Genomic DNA, 20,646 nt, shown 5'->3' with positions numbered 1-20,646 from the left:
GGAGTGGGATAGAAGAAAGATGGGTAGAGAGGGACGGGAGAGAGGATGGGAGGGAGGGTGAGAAGGATGGGAGGGAGGGGATCGGGAGAGAGGAGTGGTAGAGGAAAGTATGGCTTTGTATACTGTATAGTTCCAAACTTTATTGGATATTTTATAGTCTTCAAACATTGCTGAAACACAGATGACTACGTTTGTGAAAACTTAAACAATAGAATTGTATTTGGCAATTTGTTTTATTTCCAGATTGAAAACTACTGATTTTCATCAATATCTTTCAGTGTAGTTTAATATACTAATGAGGTAGACGTGTTCTAGACATTACCATGTTTCCCTGAAAATAAGACAGGGTCTTATTTTCTTTTGACCCCGGAAATAAGCACTTGGCCTTATTTCCAGGGAGCTCTTATTATTTTTGAGGTGCAGGAGGTGGCAAGCATAATCACCTCATGGCTGCTGCTGTTTTGCAATATTTTCAGGGGAGGGCTTATTTTACTGCATGCGCTCAAAAGCCCGATTGGGTTTATTATCTGGGGAAGTCTTATTTTCAGGGAAACAGGGTAATATAAGCAACAAATGATATCTATTATCCTTTAATAGAGTATATTATGGATAGATATACTAGTTATTATCTGCTAACTTGCAGCAGGATTTGAATACCTGAACGGGTCATCAAAAGATCAAAACCGATTCCATGGAATTGGTTCACATGCTTTGTTGTTGTTATATCTCTATTTTATTTTATTCAAATACTTATTTTAATAAGTTTTACAGACAGTAATTTAAGAAATGACAAAATAAAAATAAGGAAACGAATGCATGAAATAAAAGCTACAAAAGTAAACCAAAAAGAGGGGGGGGGAAGGGAAAGCTTCCATATCTGTCAGTTATGTCAAACAGATTTCTAAATCTACCTTGGGGAGAAAGAGTAGTTAATGATTTTCTAACGTTCCAAAATGTCTTTAAAATCTATGCCACAGGGGGAAAAACACACTGAGTCATTTTTTTGATGAATAGATAAACTTGCCATTTAAAAAAAGAATAAGTCATTTCATTTGCCAGTCAAGAAACGCAGTGAAATTGTTGGGATAGAGAGGTAAAAATAATCCTGCGATGCGCTGCGAATTGTCCTTCAAATGTACTGTGTTTTGTTTTTGCTGCAAAACGCAATTAGTCTTGAGAACAGATTGGGCTAAATTCATTTGGGGGAAATGATGGTACTTCAGACTTGCTTTCATATTTCATGCCAGCTTACCCGAAATGTGTGTTTGGCCTCTGCTGATTTGCATGACTGTGGATAGAACTGTAAAATGTGGTAACTCTGCAGTATTGTGGTTCAGTGACAAGAGCCGATAAAGGAAGTGAACAGGGCGGTTAAACTGGTTTCAAACAGACCAGGTGGCAATTCTACTATAAAAATATTTTTCTTATCTCTCCTGTATGTGACTGATTGTAGCAACCAACAACCAACCCCTCTGTAAGTAAAGGGGAGGGATGCAAGTACATGTGCAGAAGGGCAAATGAATCACATTATCCAAACATATTACAAGAATTCATTCTTCGTATATATTAATTGGGGATAAACTTTGAGCCGGAGTATAGAGACAAGCATCTTTGTTTCATTAAATGATGATTGAAAGTGTTGCCTCTCTCTCAAGGAAAAAAAAAGAACCTTCAATCCTGCAGGTTACCTAAGATTCTGCAGCTAAACCCTGGGTTATGCCTGTCATGAGTTCTAATAATACAAATCTGCATTAATGGTACAGGAGCTCTTCTTTGCATGGTGAGCCCGCAGAGCTAGTGCTACTATCTTTCTTGAACTTTGTTGTCCATCCTCCCTATTTGTATACATCAGGAGGAACATCTGCATTGTTTCAGAAGCATCGAAATATGGTTCAAGCATCTCTGTAGACATGCCTCTCCCAGTGCATGAAGAACGCAAGGATAAAGGATAGGTGCACAAAGAACATGATGGCATGAGTGTCCTATTCTCTCAGTGCAATTGTTAATAGCACTAAGACGGTATCTATCTGGAGCTTCTTCAACAACTAACAGGGTAGAAATGGTAAAAGGTTAATACAGGTCCTCGACTTACAGCCACAATTGAGCCCAAAATTTATATTGTTAAGTGAGACATTTGTTAAATGAGTATTGCCCCATTTTTGTTTTTCCCCGCCAGCAGAGCGGGCAGCAGATTCAGACAGTGAGGAGGTTGGGAAGGAACATGGGCCAGTCCTGGAGTCTGGTGAAGACTCTGATGAGGGTTCTGTGTCAGAGGCAGGGGGCAGAGCCGTATGCCAGTTATCAGCCGCCTTCAGAGTCAGACATTAGTGAGGCAGACAAACAGCTGGAACCTGTTCCCAGTGTACACATGCACAGAGTTGCCAGGGGCAACTTGGGAGTAAGGCCACAGGTGGATGATGAATGGCCCTCCCAGAGGAAATAAAAGAGGAGCAAAAGGGGAGTGGAGTTTGCAGGATACAATTAGTTCATTTAATTAGTTCGTGACTCCCCAGACTCCTTGCAAAGTTTTGCAAATATCAACCTGGCAGCTGTCCAAGCCAGATAAGGTCTGTTACTGTAAATCCTCCCTTGAAAGACTTTGCTGGATGTGAATGGGCAGAATTCGCAGTAAATTAATAAAAGGGGTTTTATCGGAACAAGGAGTTTGCTTCATGCTTTTGGGAAGCCTAGGTCAGAACAATTTAATGCCCTTTCTTGCCACAGTTGTTAAGTGAGTCACCCCAGTTGATAAGTTAGCAACATGGTTCTAAGAGGGGGTTCTTGGCCTTGTGCCGTTAATACAGCAGAGAAATCTGGCCGGAGATGACTCAGCTTAAAAAAAAACACACACCCCCTCGTTTGCAGCAGAAAAAAAAAGCTACAAACTGCAAGGAAAAGTTCTTACCGGCTGAGACGCTCACTACAATCTTCTTATCTGAAGTTTGAGTTATCTAAAGGGTGTTTAATTAGATAACGAACCAGAAATCTGGGAGCGGCTCAATTAAGCCGCTGCCGACGGCCAAGTTCCTCCCCGGAAGTCCAGCAACATGGTTGTTAAGTGAATCTGGCTTCCCCATTGACTTTGCTGGTCAGAAGGTCATAAAAGGTGATCACATGACCCTGGGATGCAGCAAAGGTCATAAATATGAACAGGTTGCCAGTACCTGAATTTTGATCACTTGATCATGGGATGTTACAAAGGTCACAACTATGAAAAACAGTCATAAGTAACATTTTTCAATGCTGTTGTAACTTTGAATGGTCACTAAATGAACTGTTTTATGTTGAGGACTACCTGTATTGTACTATAACTAGTAAAAAAGATGGAATGTAACCCTTTCTCCAAGTTCCATTTCACAGGCTCACTGTGTAGTGAGAAAACTGAATGTATTTGATATAAGCAGAGAAAGCTTCCCAAATCTTAACTTGGACACAATTCTAAAAAAAAGGTTCAGCTTTATTAACTCTTCTCAACAAGGGCCTTATGCTTAGTATATCTGGAACCAAAATTGATTTTGCTTTTGTAGTGGCTCATTAATATAAATTCATAAAGCTATTATAAATTGGACAATGTTCAACTTGGACTCCAGCCCTAGCTAACTTTACGCTGGATGCAAACTAAGTACATGATGTCATTTTCAAACATCCTAATAAATTATAGTTAGCGTTGAACTGAAAATGCTTGTTCAATCAATAGTTGGAACCATTGAACCTTGAATCCACATTTGCAAGAAAGGAAATGCATGGAGAAAGACTGAGATGTTTTAAATGGATAAGAACTGCGTTTAAAAGCTTTGAGGTGCAAGGAGCTCAGAAAATTATAGCCATAGGTGGATATGACATTGTTTGGATGAGGTATTATTTTATTTGGATTATTTTTTTCATGGTTTTGGCCACAGGAAGAGGCAATCTGTAGTTGATTTTGTGTGATTCCAAAAAATGTAAGCAAGCTTAGACCATGTTTGTACTTGGATTGGAAAACCTCAAGAAACCTGAATTCTGTAGACTAGACTGGCAAGTTTAAGCAAATGTAGATTGTAATAAAAATAATAAATAAAAGAAGGTATAAAAAAAACCTACTTCTATGTTGCTGAATGTCAGGGTTCCAGGTAACACCCCTAACAAAAGACAAGGAAAACATATGGACATGTCCATGAAATCATCATCTAACAAAGGTGACTCAGGTGAAATTTTATCTTTAAGTTAATTTTGTGTTTGTGTGTGTGATCATGGGATTGAGCTGATTTTCCATTTTCAGGTTCATGTCACCAGACTGACTATCCGGGCACAGAGGAGGAGATAAAATTAACTTATCTCTATTCTAATAGATCCATCTTTGAGTAAAGAGAAAATCTAGGAAGGGAATGAGAAGAGGGATAGACAAAGTTGACCTACTGAAAGGAAAGCAGAACCACATATGATCCGAGTATTGGGATATCTTCCCTCTATGCTAGACCTTAAACAGATCACATAACTTGTCTGAATCTTTAAATTGGTTGGCTGCATTTTCCACTGCAGAACAATTCATCTGTTTTTAACTCGTTGGTGTATTGTGTGAATTAATGTGAAACTAGTCTTTTCCACCAAAAATAAAATAATGGAATTTGTTATTAATAAATTCTCATTAAAAATTTAAATTCTTTCTGTGGTTTTAGACAGGCTAATGTTTATGATGCTATTAAAAGCTTCATTTGAATAAAACAACATTTAAAAGTGATGTGTTTGACTATTGGAATCCTTACTCTTGTTAACAATGGAGCAGTTTGCGGTGGTGTTGGCATCAGTGCAGAATTATTTCTGCAAAATTCTGTGTTTTGAATTCATCTGATAAATAGCTGGGGTTTCTTGGATGAGGAACTTAATACCTTAATACTTTGAACAATTCATTCTCTCTCTTTCTCCTTCTCTCTCTCTCTCTCTCTCTCTCTCTCTCGCATTCTTGCTCATTAGCTGTGTGGAAGTTTATTTTTAATCAGTGTGTGTTGTTTATATACATACATGCATACATACATGCATACATACATACATCAGATGTGATTTATCCAAAGTGTTTCTATTTCAGGATAAGACTTTTTAATGGGCACACACTGCAAATTTATGCTTTAGACATTGTTCAGCCATGACTGAAATAGAATGGAATTTGCTTGTATTGCCCTGGTGTTATATTGTTTATAGACAGAAATGGACAGCATGATAGCAAGAGCACTTAGACTTATATTTCACTTCACAGGGCTTTACAGCCCTCTCTAAGCAGTTTACAGAGTCAGCATATTGCCCCCAACAATCTGGCTCCTCATTTTACCAGCCTTAGAATGATGGAAAGCTGAGTCAACCTTGAGCCTGGTGCAAATTGAACAGTCAAACTGCAGGCAGCCAGCAGCAGCAGAATTAGCCTGCTGTACCGCATTCTAATCACCACGGCTCATAATGTCAGATAGTCATCATTTGTGTTCTTGACTTTGCTTGTGGGAAGCCCTCAGTGAAGGTTGGAAATTGTGATCACGTGACCAAGGGATGTTGAGATGTTAAGATTGTGATTGAGTCACCACGGCCCTCTATCGTGACCATGAGGATACGGTGACCACTGCAATTATAAGGACTGTTCTAAGATGCACATTTTCAGCACTGTCGTAACTTCAAATGATTATTGAATGAATGGCCATGTCAGCCTCTGTTTTGCTGCTTGCTTTTCGGCTGCCATTGAAACGGGGAGGGAGGGCATGGTATTTGGGAGTGGGATATAATCTGTACAGGAGGACTGTTAATTGTGGGTTGTTCTCACCATCTATTGCGCATGTGGCAAGGGGGGGAGTTTCATGCCAACCAAGTCCAACTGTCAGGCATACCAACCTGATGATGATTTTTGAAGATGTCTCCCACCTGACATCTGGGGAGATAGTGGATTGGACTATGGACTGGGGTTACCAAGGGGAGGGGAAGGGGTCATGTATGATATCTAATGTTTTCGCGCGCTTTTGCTCAGATCTGGCTTTGCTTAGCTTCTATTTACTTATAATCAGTAAAAATACTCTTAATTCTGCAAAATGGAGTTGAGTGGTTTCTTTCTTGGTTATTAAGTGAAGCAGCCTTGACAGGCCATTAAGTGAGGACTACTATATAACATCTGAGATGGGAGTTTTTCTTGTTTCTTTGTTCAGGCTGTGTGGATGGTATTTGTTTTTATAATTGCTTTAAGCCTGCAGTATTTCATAGCATGCCTTGCCAATTTTCTCTTTTCAGGATGGCAATTTTTTTCACTGAGTTTTTGGAAATAGTGCTTAGAATTCATTTAAAAAAACAACAGTAAGCCACCCAAAAAGCCAAGTCTTTTTGTACTCAGGCAACCATGAAATCCAATGATTAAATAAAGAAATTGTTGGGCTCAACTTTCATTTGTTTTTGCTCTCTTTTGCTCTGTCCAGTCTTTTTGAGTGCCATCCATTTTTCTCCTTTTACCTTCCTCAGTCCTATTATCAAAAATACTAGATATTCATGGTAAAAATATGAATCTCTAGAAAGAATCAGATGTAATTATTGGAATTCACTGTGGAAAACACAACCTTTCAAAAGTTTTCTGGCAATAATTAAATATGAGCAAAGTTGGCCATCGTACTTCATGTATTGCCAACCGATCTCATTTATTGATATTTTAATAGCTCTCTTGAATACTACAAAGCCAGAAAATTAACTGCTTAATGTTTTCTTGCCTGCCAGCTGCCAGACTTTGCTTAGTATTTATTAACTGGTCAGCTGGATCATTCATATGCCAGATTTTGGGGGAAAAATGTAGGGAACTTTTTTTTTTAAAAAAAAAATTATTTTATCAATTTCATATATACATTCACAATTATATGATCTCATAACTGTTATTAATAATATGTATTTATAACAATTTTTCCCTACAGTTGACAATATACTTGAAAATTGCTTTCTTAACATCCCATAAATCCATCTTATCTTACAACGGTCCTACTTCTTCTTCCCTCCCTCCCTCTTTCCTTCCCTCGTTTCTTCTCTCCTACTCCCCTTCCTTCCCTCCTTCCTTCCATCCCTCCTTCCCCTTCCCTCCTTCTCTCCTTCCCTCCTTCCTTCCCTCCCTCCTTCCTTCCCTCCTTTCTTTTCTCCTTCTCTCCTTCCTTTCCCCCTTCCTTTCCTCCTTCCTTCCCCCCTTCCTTCTCTCCTAAATGTAGGGAACTTGATAACACTTCCTGATAATTAGAAATTTGATAAAATGCACAGTTATTAATGGATTTAAAACCACTCTCACCATGGTTTTACATTCATTTAATAACTATCATTGCTCAGAATCATTGAGCAAGTTGATGAAGAAATAGCTGAGAACGTTCAGAAATATTATATGCACTATCTAGAAATACAGGGAGTCCCCACCTTATGACCACAATTGAGCCCAACATTTCAATTGCTAAGTGAAATGTTTGTTAAGTGAGTTTGCCCCATTATATGAACTTTCTTGCCACATTTGTTAAGTGAATCACTACAGTTGTTCAGTTAGTAACAAGATTGTTAAATGAATCTGGCTTCCTCATTGACTATCCAAATATAGCAAAAAGTGATCACATGATGCCAGGACACTGCAACCATCATAAATATGAGTCAGTTGCCAAGAGCCTGCATTTTGATCATGCCACCATGGGAATGCTACAACTGTCATAAGTGTGAAAAATAGTCATAAATACTTTAAAAACTATAATAATTCAAGGACTGCTTGCAATAGGACAAACTATCTGGCACAACCACCCTTACATGAAACAGTATTGTCTCTCTCTTCCTCTGTGTGTGTGTGTGTGTGTGTGTGTGTGTGTGTGTGTGTGTGTATTTGCAGGTGCGTGTGTGCGCATACATGCACTGGGCCAGAAACTGCACCTGTATGATTTCTTCCAGTTTCATTCAATTTTATGACAAGCATTTTCTTTTCTTTTTATTTTTTTGAGGAAAATAAATGTCAGGTGAAATTCTCATGGGTCAATTATTCTTATATTTACCGTAGCTACTGTGTAAAAAAAAAAAAAACCTTCATGATTTCTTGACAACTTTCCCACAATCTAGATTAAAAAGTTTAAAAACACTCTGAAAATAAACTTTTAAAAAATGGAAAGCTTTTCTGCAAAACATTTTCTTAGTTTGGTCCAGGTTTTGATTCACCTTCAATACAGTTCTAATATTTTTTGTCACGACAATGCTTCACTTTAAAATGTGTGTAGAGAGCTTTACATTATTGGATTAAAAAGAGGAACAGGAAACAGTTGTCAAACATGAAAGACCTCTCAATCTTCTGTAGGATTTCAGTCGATAAATACATTATTGTACTTCTACATGAATGAAATTTATCTCCTGTACTCTTCAAAACCAGGTTGTTCACACCAAGGTATAAAGAGATATTGTTGGCTGTTATTGGATCAGTTTAAGTTAGTGCCATAATGATCAGTGTCAGACATACCAATTGTTAGATTTATCAGTGATCTACATTCTGGAGAGGTTTTGCATCGGAAGCATGCTTTGCAAATAACCTGGAACTAACCTTTTAAGGACTACAATTTGCTTTGGTCACTATACCTAAATTTAATTTAATAAGGCAGCATCACAATATTCTGCCTTATACTGTATCAAAGGAGAGCATTGATCTCAGAACTGGCTGCAATGATTGGGTGGGGGGAGAGGAGGGGAAAGCATTTTAACTTACAGTTGTTTTTTCCAAGCCTCCTCATGTATACTTGAGACTGAACCTGGAGCACAGTATGAACTATAAAAACATAAAACTACATTTTCCATAATAGTATACATAGACTTAGAGGGGGGTATAAACTTTAGGGCAATATAGTTGTCTAAATCACACTTAAATCATTGTGATGCTCCTAACCAACTTTTTAAAAATTATTCTTTTATTGCAGCTCTGGAAGGAACGTAGAAATCATCATGGGGAATCAAGTTCGAAAACAGGATCAAATTACCGAGAAGGCAAAGGTAAGAAAAAGCATTATCCTTGGAAGTAGGTCAGTGTTTGGAAATACAGATCTTTCATTACACGTTACAACACGATTTGTAGGTGAAGCTTTATCATTATGACACTGTAAAGATTGTATTTTCCCAAATCAAATAATAGCTAGAAACTTAAAGATCTTCTTGGATTTCAGGTTATTATAATTTCCCCCCACCCCCTATGTTTTAGTATTAAACCATCTGCAAACATATGTGTGTGTGTGTGTGTGTATACACACACACACACACACACACACACAAATACATATATACATATACGTACGTACGTATGTATATATATATATATTTAGTGTCACAACCCCTGGTAAGCCCCAATTATGGGAGGAAGCTAACTGCTTCCATCATCTGTCAATCGGCTCGTCACAAGAGTCCATCACGACAGAAACCCAATATTTTTACTGTTGCCTTTGTTATATTTGTGTTTTTATTTGTGCTGATAAATAAATAAAGGGAGACTAGTATAGATCTATTTCAAGCTATTTAGCTCACATCAGCTAGTCATACCCTTACTGGGATTCGAACCTGTGCTGTATTGCATCTTAGGCAAATGTCTTAGCCATTATGCCACAGGTCTCCTCATCAGCTGAAGCCAGGGAAGAAGGTATATATTTAGTGTCACAACCCCTGGTAAGCCCCAATTATGGGAGGAAGCTAACTGCTTCCATCATCTGTCAATCGGCTCGTCACAAGAGTCCATCACGAGCTAAATAGCTTGAAATAGATCTATACTAGTCTCCCTTTATTTATTTATCAGCACAAATAAACACACACACACACACACACACACACACACACACCATATATATATATATATATATATATATATATATATATATATATATATATATATATATATATATATATATATATATATATATATATATATATATATATATATACACACACACACATACATACATACATACATACATACATACATACAGGGTGGGGCATAACCTTTTCCTAGGGGGGTCACAGCAAGATCGACAGCAGTTTACAACTTCCGCGACACCTCATTTTAAAGCCCATAAAAAACTGAATTGAATGAGCTATTAAATGTTAAATTTGCTTTAAGAATGGCTGGAAAATTCGATTCGGAAATGCAAATGCGACTCAGCAATTGTTAAAGGAAAACAATGTCGAATTTTGGGGCAATGACGTCTGGCCGGGAAATTCGCCAGATCTCAATCCGGCAGAGAACATTGGGGCCATAATTAAGGATTAAGGATGAAGTGGAAGCTCTGATGATTCAGGAGCAAGGTCAAAATCGATATTCGGTTGAAACTTTGAGAATGAATTTGGAAACTGTGTTGAAAAATCTGGAAAATCGAACGGAACTGTTTGAAGATTTGTTGTGTTCTTATCCACCTCGTTTGAATGCTGTTCGAAGGGCTAATGGTGGTCATACTGACTATTAAATCGTGTCAATAAACTCAGTTTTTGATGGGCTTTCGAATGGTGTATGAATTATTTGTGTTGTTATTACAAGTGTTGCTGTGACCCCCTAGGAAAAGGTTATGCCCCGCCCTGTATATATATTTCACCTTACGTGAAAAAAAGTAAAGAGCATAATGTCTAAAAAAGTAAAAAAGACAAAAACAATAGCAATTACACACATAGTCCAAGTTTGCCTGATTTTACAGAGGTATTGAAAGGGTCAAGGCCAATCTTGAGGATTATGGTGTCCCAGGGGGCAGGCGCTGCAACATCAAAGACGTGCTTCTGGGATTCCATATGAAGGGACCCCCAAGTGTGATCCTACTGGAAGACTTAATGGGATAGGCACAAACAACTATGGAGAAGCGGTCCCTGCAAATAACCTGACTCCATGAAATAGAGGATTTAATAAGTGATAACAATTGCCTTGAATTCCACCTGGAAGTATGCTGAGAGCCAGTACAGCTCACAGAGCAGAGGCATGACATGGGTGGTACTGAGGTTCCCATAACTTCCTGTGCTGCTGCATTCTGTACTAGCTGCATCATCTGGTAGTTCTCAGTGGTGGCTCCAGGTAGATTACATTGCACCACTTGGGAGGTGACTAAAGTATTATGATGCTGTGGCCTTTCAAAGGCTCTGCACAGGTGCCTCTGCACTCTTACGTGTGAATCACAGACGAAGCAATCCGCAGGAGGCAAGTGTTAAAACGTGCTTTATGACACGAGCGCTGCTCTTTAAGTACGTGTGTGCAATGTTGCAGTGAAAATATAAAGGACGGCACTTTTGTTGTGTCAACACAACACGTTTAGTCATTTTGGCATCATTATAGTTAGGAACAGTTGCCTATGACTATAGAAATCAAAATGAAGGACCAAGGATGAAAGTAGGGTCAACATCAGCAGATCTTTCTGTAGATTGCAGAGTTTATGAAATCCTAGAAATCTCATGAAACTCTACCAGGATGAGGTGAACCATTAAGCCAATACATATATACGAGAAAAGAAAAAATATATTTTCTGTCCAAAATACTTGCATTTCAAAAACCATAAAAAAAGATTAGCTCCAGGAGCTGGAGCTCATACGATTCTATCTGAATCACAATCTAACCAATCTATTTAATCATAAATTAGTAGTGTGAATTTATGGATTTAATGGATGCATCAAACAAGATTCAAACAAATGCCTAAGGGCTTCTAAAAAACCTGCCCACTTAAACCCAGTTTAAAATGAAACTAAAGGAAGAGATGAGGAATAAGGCCTTATGACCACCCCAAAACTACTTCCAGAAATTTTGAGTTATTTTTCTATCAATTGTCTTCAATTCCACTATTGTCAGTTCCACTGTTGCTGAAGTAGTCAAGTTATTTTTGGAGTTGAGTTCAAGTGCTGGTGACTTACATAGATGCATCCATGCTTTTTTTTTGGCATAATGTAGAAATAGTTTGCAATTGCCTTCTGGAGGACATTATCAGACTTTCTAGACTAGGAGTGTCAAACTCAAGGCCCAGGAGCTGGATTCAGCCTGCAGGGTACTTAGATCTGGCCCACGGGGCTGCCCTGGAAACAGGGAAGAACCAGCTTGCAGTGCTTTTGTCAGTGAAAATGGAGCTCTGGAGGGATGCATGCAGCCCTCCTGAGCTCCATTTTTACTGGCAGTGGGTTGCAGGAGGCCATGGCACTGAAAACAGAGTCCAGGAGCCCGTTTTTACTGACAGAGTGCTCAGGCCACCACAGGTGCCCCTGAAATGAGTGATGTTGAGCTGGTCATGCCCACCCAGCCATGCCCACCCTGGCCCCCTGAAATCAAACACAACCCTGATGTGTCCCTCAATGAAATCGAGTTTGACACTCCTGTTCTAGACTAATGTACATCCTTATCCAATACTAACTACTGTAGATTTGTCTCTGCTATAAACACACAAACGTTCTGCCTCCCATCTGGACTGATTATAAGTAACCGTGGTGTGATTTTAATTTTAGAACTTTAAATTGTGTAGTAATATAAACATTTTGAATGAGGTGAATTTTCCTTCCAAGTTTCATTAATGAAGTATGATTTGAAGTCCTATCAAAATGCCGTTAATCTAGACTGTGGTTGTTAAGTGTCTTGACAAAATCTTTACAAAGTCTTCTTCAATCACTTCTTTGTTTCTAAAAAAGTAAAGAAATGTTTTGAAGTACTTTGTACTCTTCATAATCAGTCAGTGATTAATAATTGGAGTGAAAAATGTAATGACAGGAAATGGCAGCTTCTTTATGGTTTCAGGTGACAAAACTGGTGGGGAAGAACTAGGAAGGTTGAGTAAGTGTTGTTTTCTGTATTTAGCAGGCTCTCAATACTCTGTTCCCCCCCCCCCACACACACACATTATCATCATACCTAACATTAAAAAATAGAATAAGCTCTTCAAAAAGAAATAAATTTCAACTGACTTAAGCTGACTTAAACTATGGTTCGTACAATACTCACTATATTAGCATTGCCAAAAAGGCATTAAGAGTTGTTAACCTAATCTTGCAAAGCTTCTCCGGTAATATTGTATTGTAAACTAGGGCATACAAAACCTTTGCTAGACCAATTCTCGAATACAGCTCATCTGTCTGGAACCTGCACTGCATATAAGACATTAAGACAATTGAGAGAGACCAGAGATATTTCATGAGAAGAGTCCTCCATTTCTCTGCTCACAACAGAATACATTATACCACCAAACTTAGAATTATGCCGCCTTCGATCTGACCTGAGCATAGTACACAAAATTTTCTGCTACAATGTCCTACCTGTCAATGACAACTTCAGCTTCAACCGCAACAATACACGAGCTCATAATAGATACAAACTTAGCTTAAACCACTTCAAACTCAATTGCAGAAAATACAACTTCGGCAACAGAATGGTCAATGCCTGGAATGCACTACTTGACTCTGTGGTTTCATCCCCAAACCCCCATAACTTTAACCTTAAACTGTCTACTTTTGACCTCATCCCATTCCTAAGAGGTCTGTAAGGGGCATGCATAAGCACACTAACATTCCTACTGTCCTGTCCTACTGTCCCCACTTCTTCGTATCCATTACCTGTATTCATAATCATGTTTATACTTATATCTGTTATCTTATACATGTTTGACAAAATAAATTAAAATAAATTAAAATTAACAAATTGATTAATTACAAAGTGTAAAATTGATCATAAAATAGAAAAAAATAACAATTTGTTTTTTAAAGATTATTTTTAACGTTGACTTTACTTGCGATGTTATTTAGCAGGCCTTCTGACCCAAGGAGACTATCTCACTTCAATATAATTTTCTTGCTTTTGATATTTTACCAGGAATTATCTCAGCAATAAATTACAGCTCTCCTATAATTCTTTATTCAATTCTTGTCTGGGCTATATTAGAGGTTTTTTAGAAAAGATTCATGGGGTTTAGAATCTTCACTTGATAAAGTATTATGAGAAAATCTGGGGAATACCACCAACACATGTGGCTTATTCCTCAGCAAAGTCTTCAACAGAGTCTCTTATAACATTCTTCTTAATAAAAAGATGAAACTGGGCTAAACTAGATTACTGTTGGATGGATTCATAGTTGGCTAAATCACCACACCCAAGGAGTACACCTCAATGGCTTACTTCAACTAAATCTTAAGAATTTTGCCTGATAGTATAAAATGTGAGTGGAAAACAAGCTAGGTTTATGCAAACAGTTCCCTTTCCCTAAATAAAACCTATATTTTCTTTGGGGTTAGGCAAGAATTGGAGATATCATTTCCTTTTAATAATGAAGTTTTCATCCATACATCAAATGAAGCAAGTTTATAAAGTAAATCCATTTATGGAAATAAGCAACAAAAACAACATTTAAATTATGCTTTTCATGAAAAGCATGAACTCGATTATTTTTGTTTAAAGTCAGAATTCTGGTTTCATTGGGTTTCACAAAATAGCTAGTCTCAATCAATAAAGTCAGGAAGGGAGAAAAAAACAGAACTGCGTTTCTTTACCTTGAATTGGCTTTTCTCAATTTGTTCTTAAAATACAGCAACTCGAAAAACACTGGCAAATAGTAAATTCTTTTTTATGTCCCCTTCAAAGTCCATCTCCTTTTTTGTTCTGGCTTGTGTTTTGGTACTTGTAAAACCTTTTCCACATTCTTTTATTCTATCGCATCCTTCCTTCCATTCCATGGTAATTCTCTCTACAGACCAAGGGTTTGTCAGTTGTTAAGAGCAGTGCATAAAAGCCTTTTGCCCTCTAGCATGATTATACTTCCTTTGTAGAAGGTTCTGGAACCAATCAATTGCTTTGCTTACAGTGTAGTCAGGGGTGGGCAAGAGATTATCTGCCCTGTTGCTGGGTGGGTGTAGCCATGGTGTGCATGGCCTAGTCAGCTCCCTGTACCACGGCACGGGGGTGTTTTTGCCCTCCCTGGGCTCCGGAGGCTTTTCTTGAGCGTCTTGGAGGGCGAAAATGGCCTCCCCGGGCTCCAGAGGCCCTTCTTGAGCATCTTGGAGGGCGAAAATGGCCTCCCCAGCCTCCAGAGGCCCTGAACTACTGTTAGGCCCATTTTTTGCCCTCCCTAAGCCTCCGCGCATGCACTGCACTTACATGCATCCAAAACGCACCACGTGGGGACTCCTGGGAGGGGAAGGGTGGGTGGGACCAGCCAGGAGAGGGATTTGGAGGTTCTACAAACTATACAGAATAGAGGTCCCAAATCCCTGTGAACCCCCAGCAGCCCATCCTTGAGTGTACTATTGCAGCAGAAGAAAGACATACTCTGGCAAATCCGATGCGCTGCTTTATGACCCTCTTAGGGGTTACCACTCACACCTAGAGAAATTATGTACTGCATATTCATGCTGATGTGAGAAGAACAAGACACATGTGTTTCCAACATCACTTTTTCCATGTACATGAGAGAAGTGAATTTAATTATAGGAGATCTTAAAGATTGCCTGCTTTACGGAGAAATCCTGATTTAGGTGTGTGGACAGAGGGAGAATCCGAGGGTTTATGAATTGGCACTGATAGTGGGATTAAAGAAAAGGAAGGTAAGAGAGGTTGACTGAATTTTCTGCAGAATAAGGAACTAGCGTGCTTGTTTTAAGAATAAAGTGAGTAAGAGAACATTTGTTTCATGGAGAAATGCAGTCAAGTAAACAAACTGAATAATGCTTGTGCCGGTCTGTTTTTTTCCACAGGGTAAAATGGCTTGGCCTCATACAGCCTTGATTCAAAGCTTATAACTTGTACAGTACTGAAAATTGTCTACAGCAATTTTTTTTTAAATCAAGGCACATCTCACGAAATAACAATGAAACATCCATTACACTGAACAACTTAAGTGGTTAAGAAGCACACTTCAAAGCTTGACCTCAGTTAGAGTCCATTGTTAGTCTAATTATCTGAGAAGGCATCTGAAAGAAAAGGAAGGAAGGAAGGAGCTGCTAATGTCTTACTGGTTTACCTTATAATTAAAGTGAAAACTCTTGAATTTTGTACATGTACTTAATTTAATTGTAATTAAGCTAGTTTTAATTATATAATCCTGCAGCTATATGAGCTAGAATTTTCTTAAACAACATACAAGATCAGCCATATTCTGATTCAGATTATAAGCGTATTTGTTTATTTCTTATATATACCCCACTTTATTTTCAAAAGCTTAAGGCAATAGCAGTTAGACTTAGACTTATATACCGCTTCATAGGGCTTTCAGCCCTCTCTAAGCGGTTTACAGAGTCAGCATATTGCCCCCAACAATCCGGGTCCTCATTTTACCCACCTCGGAAGAATGGAAGGCTGAGTCAACCTTGAGCCGGTGAGATTTGAACAGCTGAACTGCAGAACTGCAGTAAGCTGAAGTAGCCTGCAGTGCTGCATTTAACCACTGCACCACCTTGGCTCCTAAGGCAACATGCAATAGGAATCCATTCTATTATCCCCGCACACAAAACAACAGTCCTGTGAGATGGGTTCAAGGCGGACATATAATAGATTCTAAAAATAAAGAAAATTCACATTCTAAACCAAGAAAAAGCTAATTCTGCCATCTCTAATGCTTAATTTATGCAACTCAGTATATATTCAAAGTCTTTTCATTAGCATTTTTCTATTGTTGCGGTTGTCTTTTTGCAGCTCTAAAGTCAACCTTATTGACCACCTACATTTTCATCATCAAAAATAGTCTTGCAACCTGAAATGCTTTGGCACTATCTTCTTCTTGTGTACTATACAGATTAGGCAAGTACATGAAATGGGAAATGGAAAACCAGGATTTTGGTGGAACAAAACTCTTTAGTTTGGCAGCATCTTTTGAGTCGAATAAAGGAATGCCGGAATACTTCATCTGTCTCTCTCCAACTTCTCTGCACTCATTTTATCCTGTTCTTCCACTGATCTTCCTAGCACTTTCTTTCCCTGTTCCAAAGACATTGGCAGTTAAGAGCAGGCAGAGAAAACCTATTACCGATAAAGCTATTACCATTGAATCATTCATTTAATAACCACTGCATTCTAAGTTGGTGCTATGAAAAGTTATTTATGACCTTCTCCTTGTACTCACAACCGTCACAGCTTCCCGACAGTCATATGATCAAAATTCAGACGTTGTAACTAACTTGTATTTACAGTGGTTTCAGCATCTTGGATTGCTCATATGATCACCAATTGTGACCTTCTTAGGAGGCTTTCAACAAGCAAAGTCAATGGGGGAAGACACATTCACTTAAGGAGTTTGCGATATGTTTAACATCTGTGGCAAAAAGGTTATTAAATCAGGCACCTATTTAATGATTTCATCACTTAGTTCCGGTTGCAATTGTGGTCACAGGTCGAGAACTACCTACAATATGAGAAGCTGAAGATGCCACACTCACAGCCAGGGACAGTATTTGATATTTTCCACCCAAACATTTTAGCATTGACTCAAATCCAGTGACACTGATGTTGAAAATGTGTTTTGGAATATTTTCTGGGTGAAACAGAAATGACAGGATTTAGGATAGTTTCCTGTCCCAGGATAGCCAATCTGCTTAACTGCCTACCTTCCTTGTTTGACCGAGGGATACATCAGATTGGAAGATGTCAAGTACATGGGGGAAATCAGTGGCAAGGGGCTCATAGAAAAATATATTTCATGGCAAACACATGTCCTCAATGACTGGCGCTTTTTTCCCCTGGGGTGAAGGAGAAGTAAGGAAGGGGGGAAATCGAATCCATTGCTATGGCCAAAGTAGAAGAAAGGATTCTTAAACTGTCTTCCTATCCCAAAAATCAAGCCATTTAAGGCTGTGGTGTATGAAATCCCTACAAACAGGGAAACTGAAGAAGTAATCAGACCGTAACAAGAACTGCCAGTATTTGTTCAGAGCAAAAATGAACACTCGTACAGGAGTTACTCTCCCTGAATGAAGTGAGAGGACCTTTTGAATAGATGTCCTCAAGATTGCGCAAGACATCTTCTCATATAGTGGTGGAGAAAAATAAGTAGTTCGAGTTAATACTCGAGATTTTTGCCAAAGGGAAGCAGATATGATTTTCCTTCATTTTCAAAAAAAATACAGACCGAGCTGTAAAAATAGACTCCCATGCCATGCTACTCATACATTTCAATTAAGTACACTTTAAAAGCCATTTTGTGCGTGCTTATTACTTCCCATAGCATTTTGCTGTCAAGTCTCTATTTATTAGTTTGTTTAATTTCCAGAGACATTAAGGGGTTCATGATAATTAAAATATCACATTCTTTTGGAGAGAGGAGATTTATGGGATATTTTGTAAAACAGATGCATCAGATCTAATGGAGGCTTACTTTGTTTAATTACTTTTCTAATGTTTATTAATGATTTTGATAGTGGGGAGGGGGTAACCTCTAAATTCCAGTGATGTAGACTTGGAAAATTCCATGTGGCAAAAAGAAAAATGAAAGAAACCAGGAGATACAAGTCCAGGATATCCCCTAAGGTGATTTCTCTGGTTGCTTTTTGAGCAGTCACATGTTCCATTTGAAGTGTTAGAAAAACACTTTTTAAATCGCGTGGACATACCTTACCTTTTCCTTTTCCAAAATGATTTCTAGCAGAACAGGAATGTTTATTTGGGAGATGACTCAAGTGTCACCTGGGAGTGGAAGGCACTCCTTGGTCTGGTATTTGAGTGAATCATTTCCTTGTGATTTCAGCGTGCTCATGGGAACTTATAATTGATCTGCCATAGGTGGAATGTAATGGCTTTCTACTTTGCTACATAGTTGAGGTTCACCAATATTTTGCAAATCTATTGTTATCATTGCACCGCTATACTGTACATAGCAAATATCATCTTTTAGTCATTGTGACTCTTACTACTTTTAAATTATCTGATTATTAAGCAATATTGCACATGCATATAAATATACACTCACTCAAATGTCTATGGGTGGTACATCATAAATATGGAATAATCTCTACTTTCTTTTCCAATCTGTCTGATCACCTAAAAATTAATTGAGGGATCTGTTGAGAAATTATTTAGGATAAAGAGATTCTAAGGAAGATATTTGAGAAAGAAAATATCTACGTCTCTGCTAAATACAAATTTTGCTTCTTACATAAGCTATTCATACAGTGGCGCTGATGTTTCTTTAAACCTTGCAAAATGTTCTTCCATTGTGATATGGCAATGCCTATCAGGGAAAGGAAGACAAAAAAACAATAATGATAATAATGAAACGCTCAATGTCTGCGTAAGTAAGAAAAGCAGTGATGCCATTAGCTCGTTCGCTGTTTAATCAGACAGAAAAAGGAAAGCATCTTTAAAAAAAACCAACATCTTTTCAGATGATAGGTAATGTTCTGTAAAGTTACTGTGTCAGTTGATAACATCTTTAGAATATCATGAATGACTATTGTGTTTTCCTGAAAATAAGACCCAACCAGAAAATAAGCCCAAGTATGATTTTTCAGGATGCTTGAAATATAAGCCGTGCCCCAAAAATAAAACCCCAGTTAAGATCATCAGCCAGACGGATGCATTTAGTACCATATTTCCCCAAAAATAAGACAACTAGAAAATAAGCCATAATCTGTCTTTTGGAGCAAAAATTAATATAAGACCTTGTCTTGTTTTCCGGGAAACAGGGTAGAAAGGGAAAGATTAAAACTCATAAGACAACATGTGGCGGGAGAGCAGAAAGACAGTCCATGCAAATTCGTAGCCCAAATTCTTGTGGATTTTTTCAGAAGTACTAATATCCAATGTTCGCGGCATCTGCAAGGTTTTTTATCAAAGGGAAAGTCAAGGAGGTAGGATATGCTGTGTGTCTTACTTCTGACAAACTCTCAGGAAACAGAAAGCTTTATTTAGTATTAATCTAGCTCAGTCTTCTGTCATCTGTTGCATATTACATACAGGAAATCTGTTGTTCCCTTTCTTCTTTCAAAATGTAAGTCTTCATGTAGATGCTGAAATCCTGTGTACAATATGCCAGTGGCTAAGTCCTTTTCACTCTAGCAAATAAAAGCTGCTTTTTAGAATTAGATAAGTCATAATAGTGACATGTACAAGAGCCAGAGGTTCCTACCAGTTCGGGCCGGTTCGGCTGAACCGATAGTGGTATGATGGTCTGGGTCGCTGGAACCGCCAGCGACCCAGGCCTGCCATGCCCCCAAACAGATTCCCTGGTCACCGCCATCACTACCCCCATCTTGTTTTTGAGTTCTGCGCATCCAGTGCATGCACGCAAAGTGCGCACACAAGCGAACCGGCTGTAAAGCCAGCCAGAACTTACCCTTGACATGAGCCTTACTATTCTACTCACCTCCCTACTGTTCTTAGTATAGTAACAGATCCTGATATTTATCTGTTTATAGAATAAACATCTTTTCAGGGTGAGTATGTATATCATTAAACTACTGTGGGTTTTAATAAACAGCTTTAAGAACTTATACAGATAGTCAACTTATGAATGTTCATTTAATCATAGTTCAAAGCTACAATGACATTGGAAAAAGTGATTTACGACCTATTGACAAAGTTGTGACCATCACATCAACCCCATGACTGTGGGATTGCAATTCAGGTATTTGACATCTGGCTTGCATTTGTGACCAGTTGAAGCATCCACATGATCATGATTTGTGACCTCCCCAGTCAATTTCTGACTCAGGGCAAATGCTGAAATCTTGCAGCATTTCAAATAC

General features: G+C 38.3%; 1 protein-coding gene across 1 annotated transcript in view; it reads left to right on the top strand.

The window, feature by feature from the left end:
- Positions 1-20,646, top strand: part of MBP (myelin basic protein) — a 152,562-nt gene that overhangs the window by 38,382 nt on the left and 93,534 nt on the right. Inside the window, exon 2 of the mRNA XM_087707336.1 lies at positions 8,910-8,982. Within this exon, the coding sequence (XP_087563462.1) occupies positions 8,935-8,982 (48 nt within the window). The 5' untranslated portion in view covers positions 8,910-8,934. The remainder of the gene's footprint in view (positions 1-8,909; positions 8,983-20,646) is intronic.

The sequence above is a fragment of the Thamnophis sirtalis genome, unplaced genomic scaffold (assembly GCF_051295495.1).
Source record: "Thamnophis sirtalis isolate CommonGarterSnake01/CBP01778 unplaced genomic scaffold, rThaSir2_p1.2 scaffold_2, whole genome shotgun sequence".
Lineage (NCBI taxonomy): Eukaryota > Metazoa > Chordata > Lepidosauria > Squamata > Natricidae > Thamnophis > Thamnophis sirtalis.
This window is presented reverse-complemented; position numbering and strand designations above follow the sequence as displayed.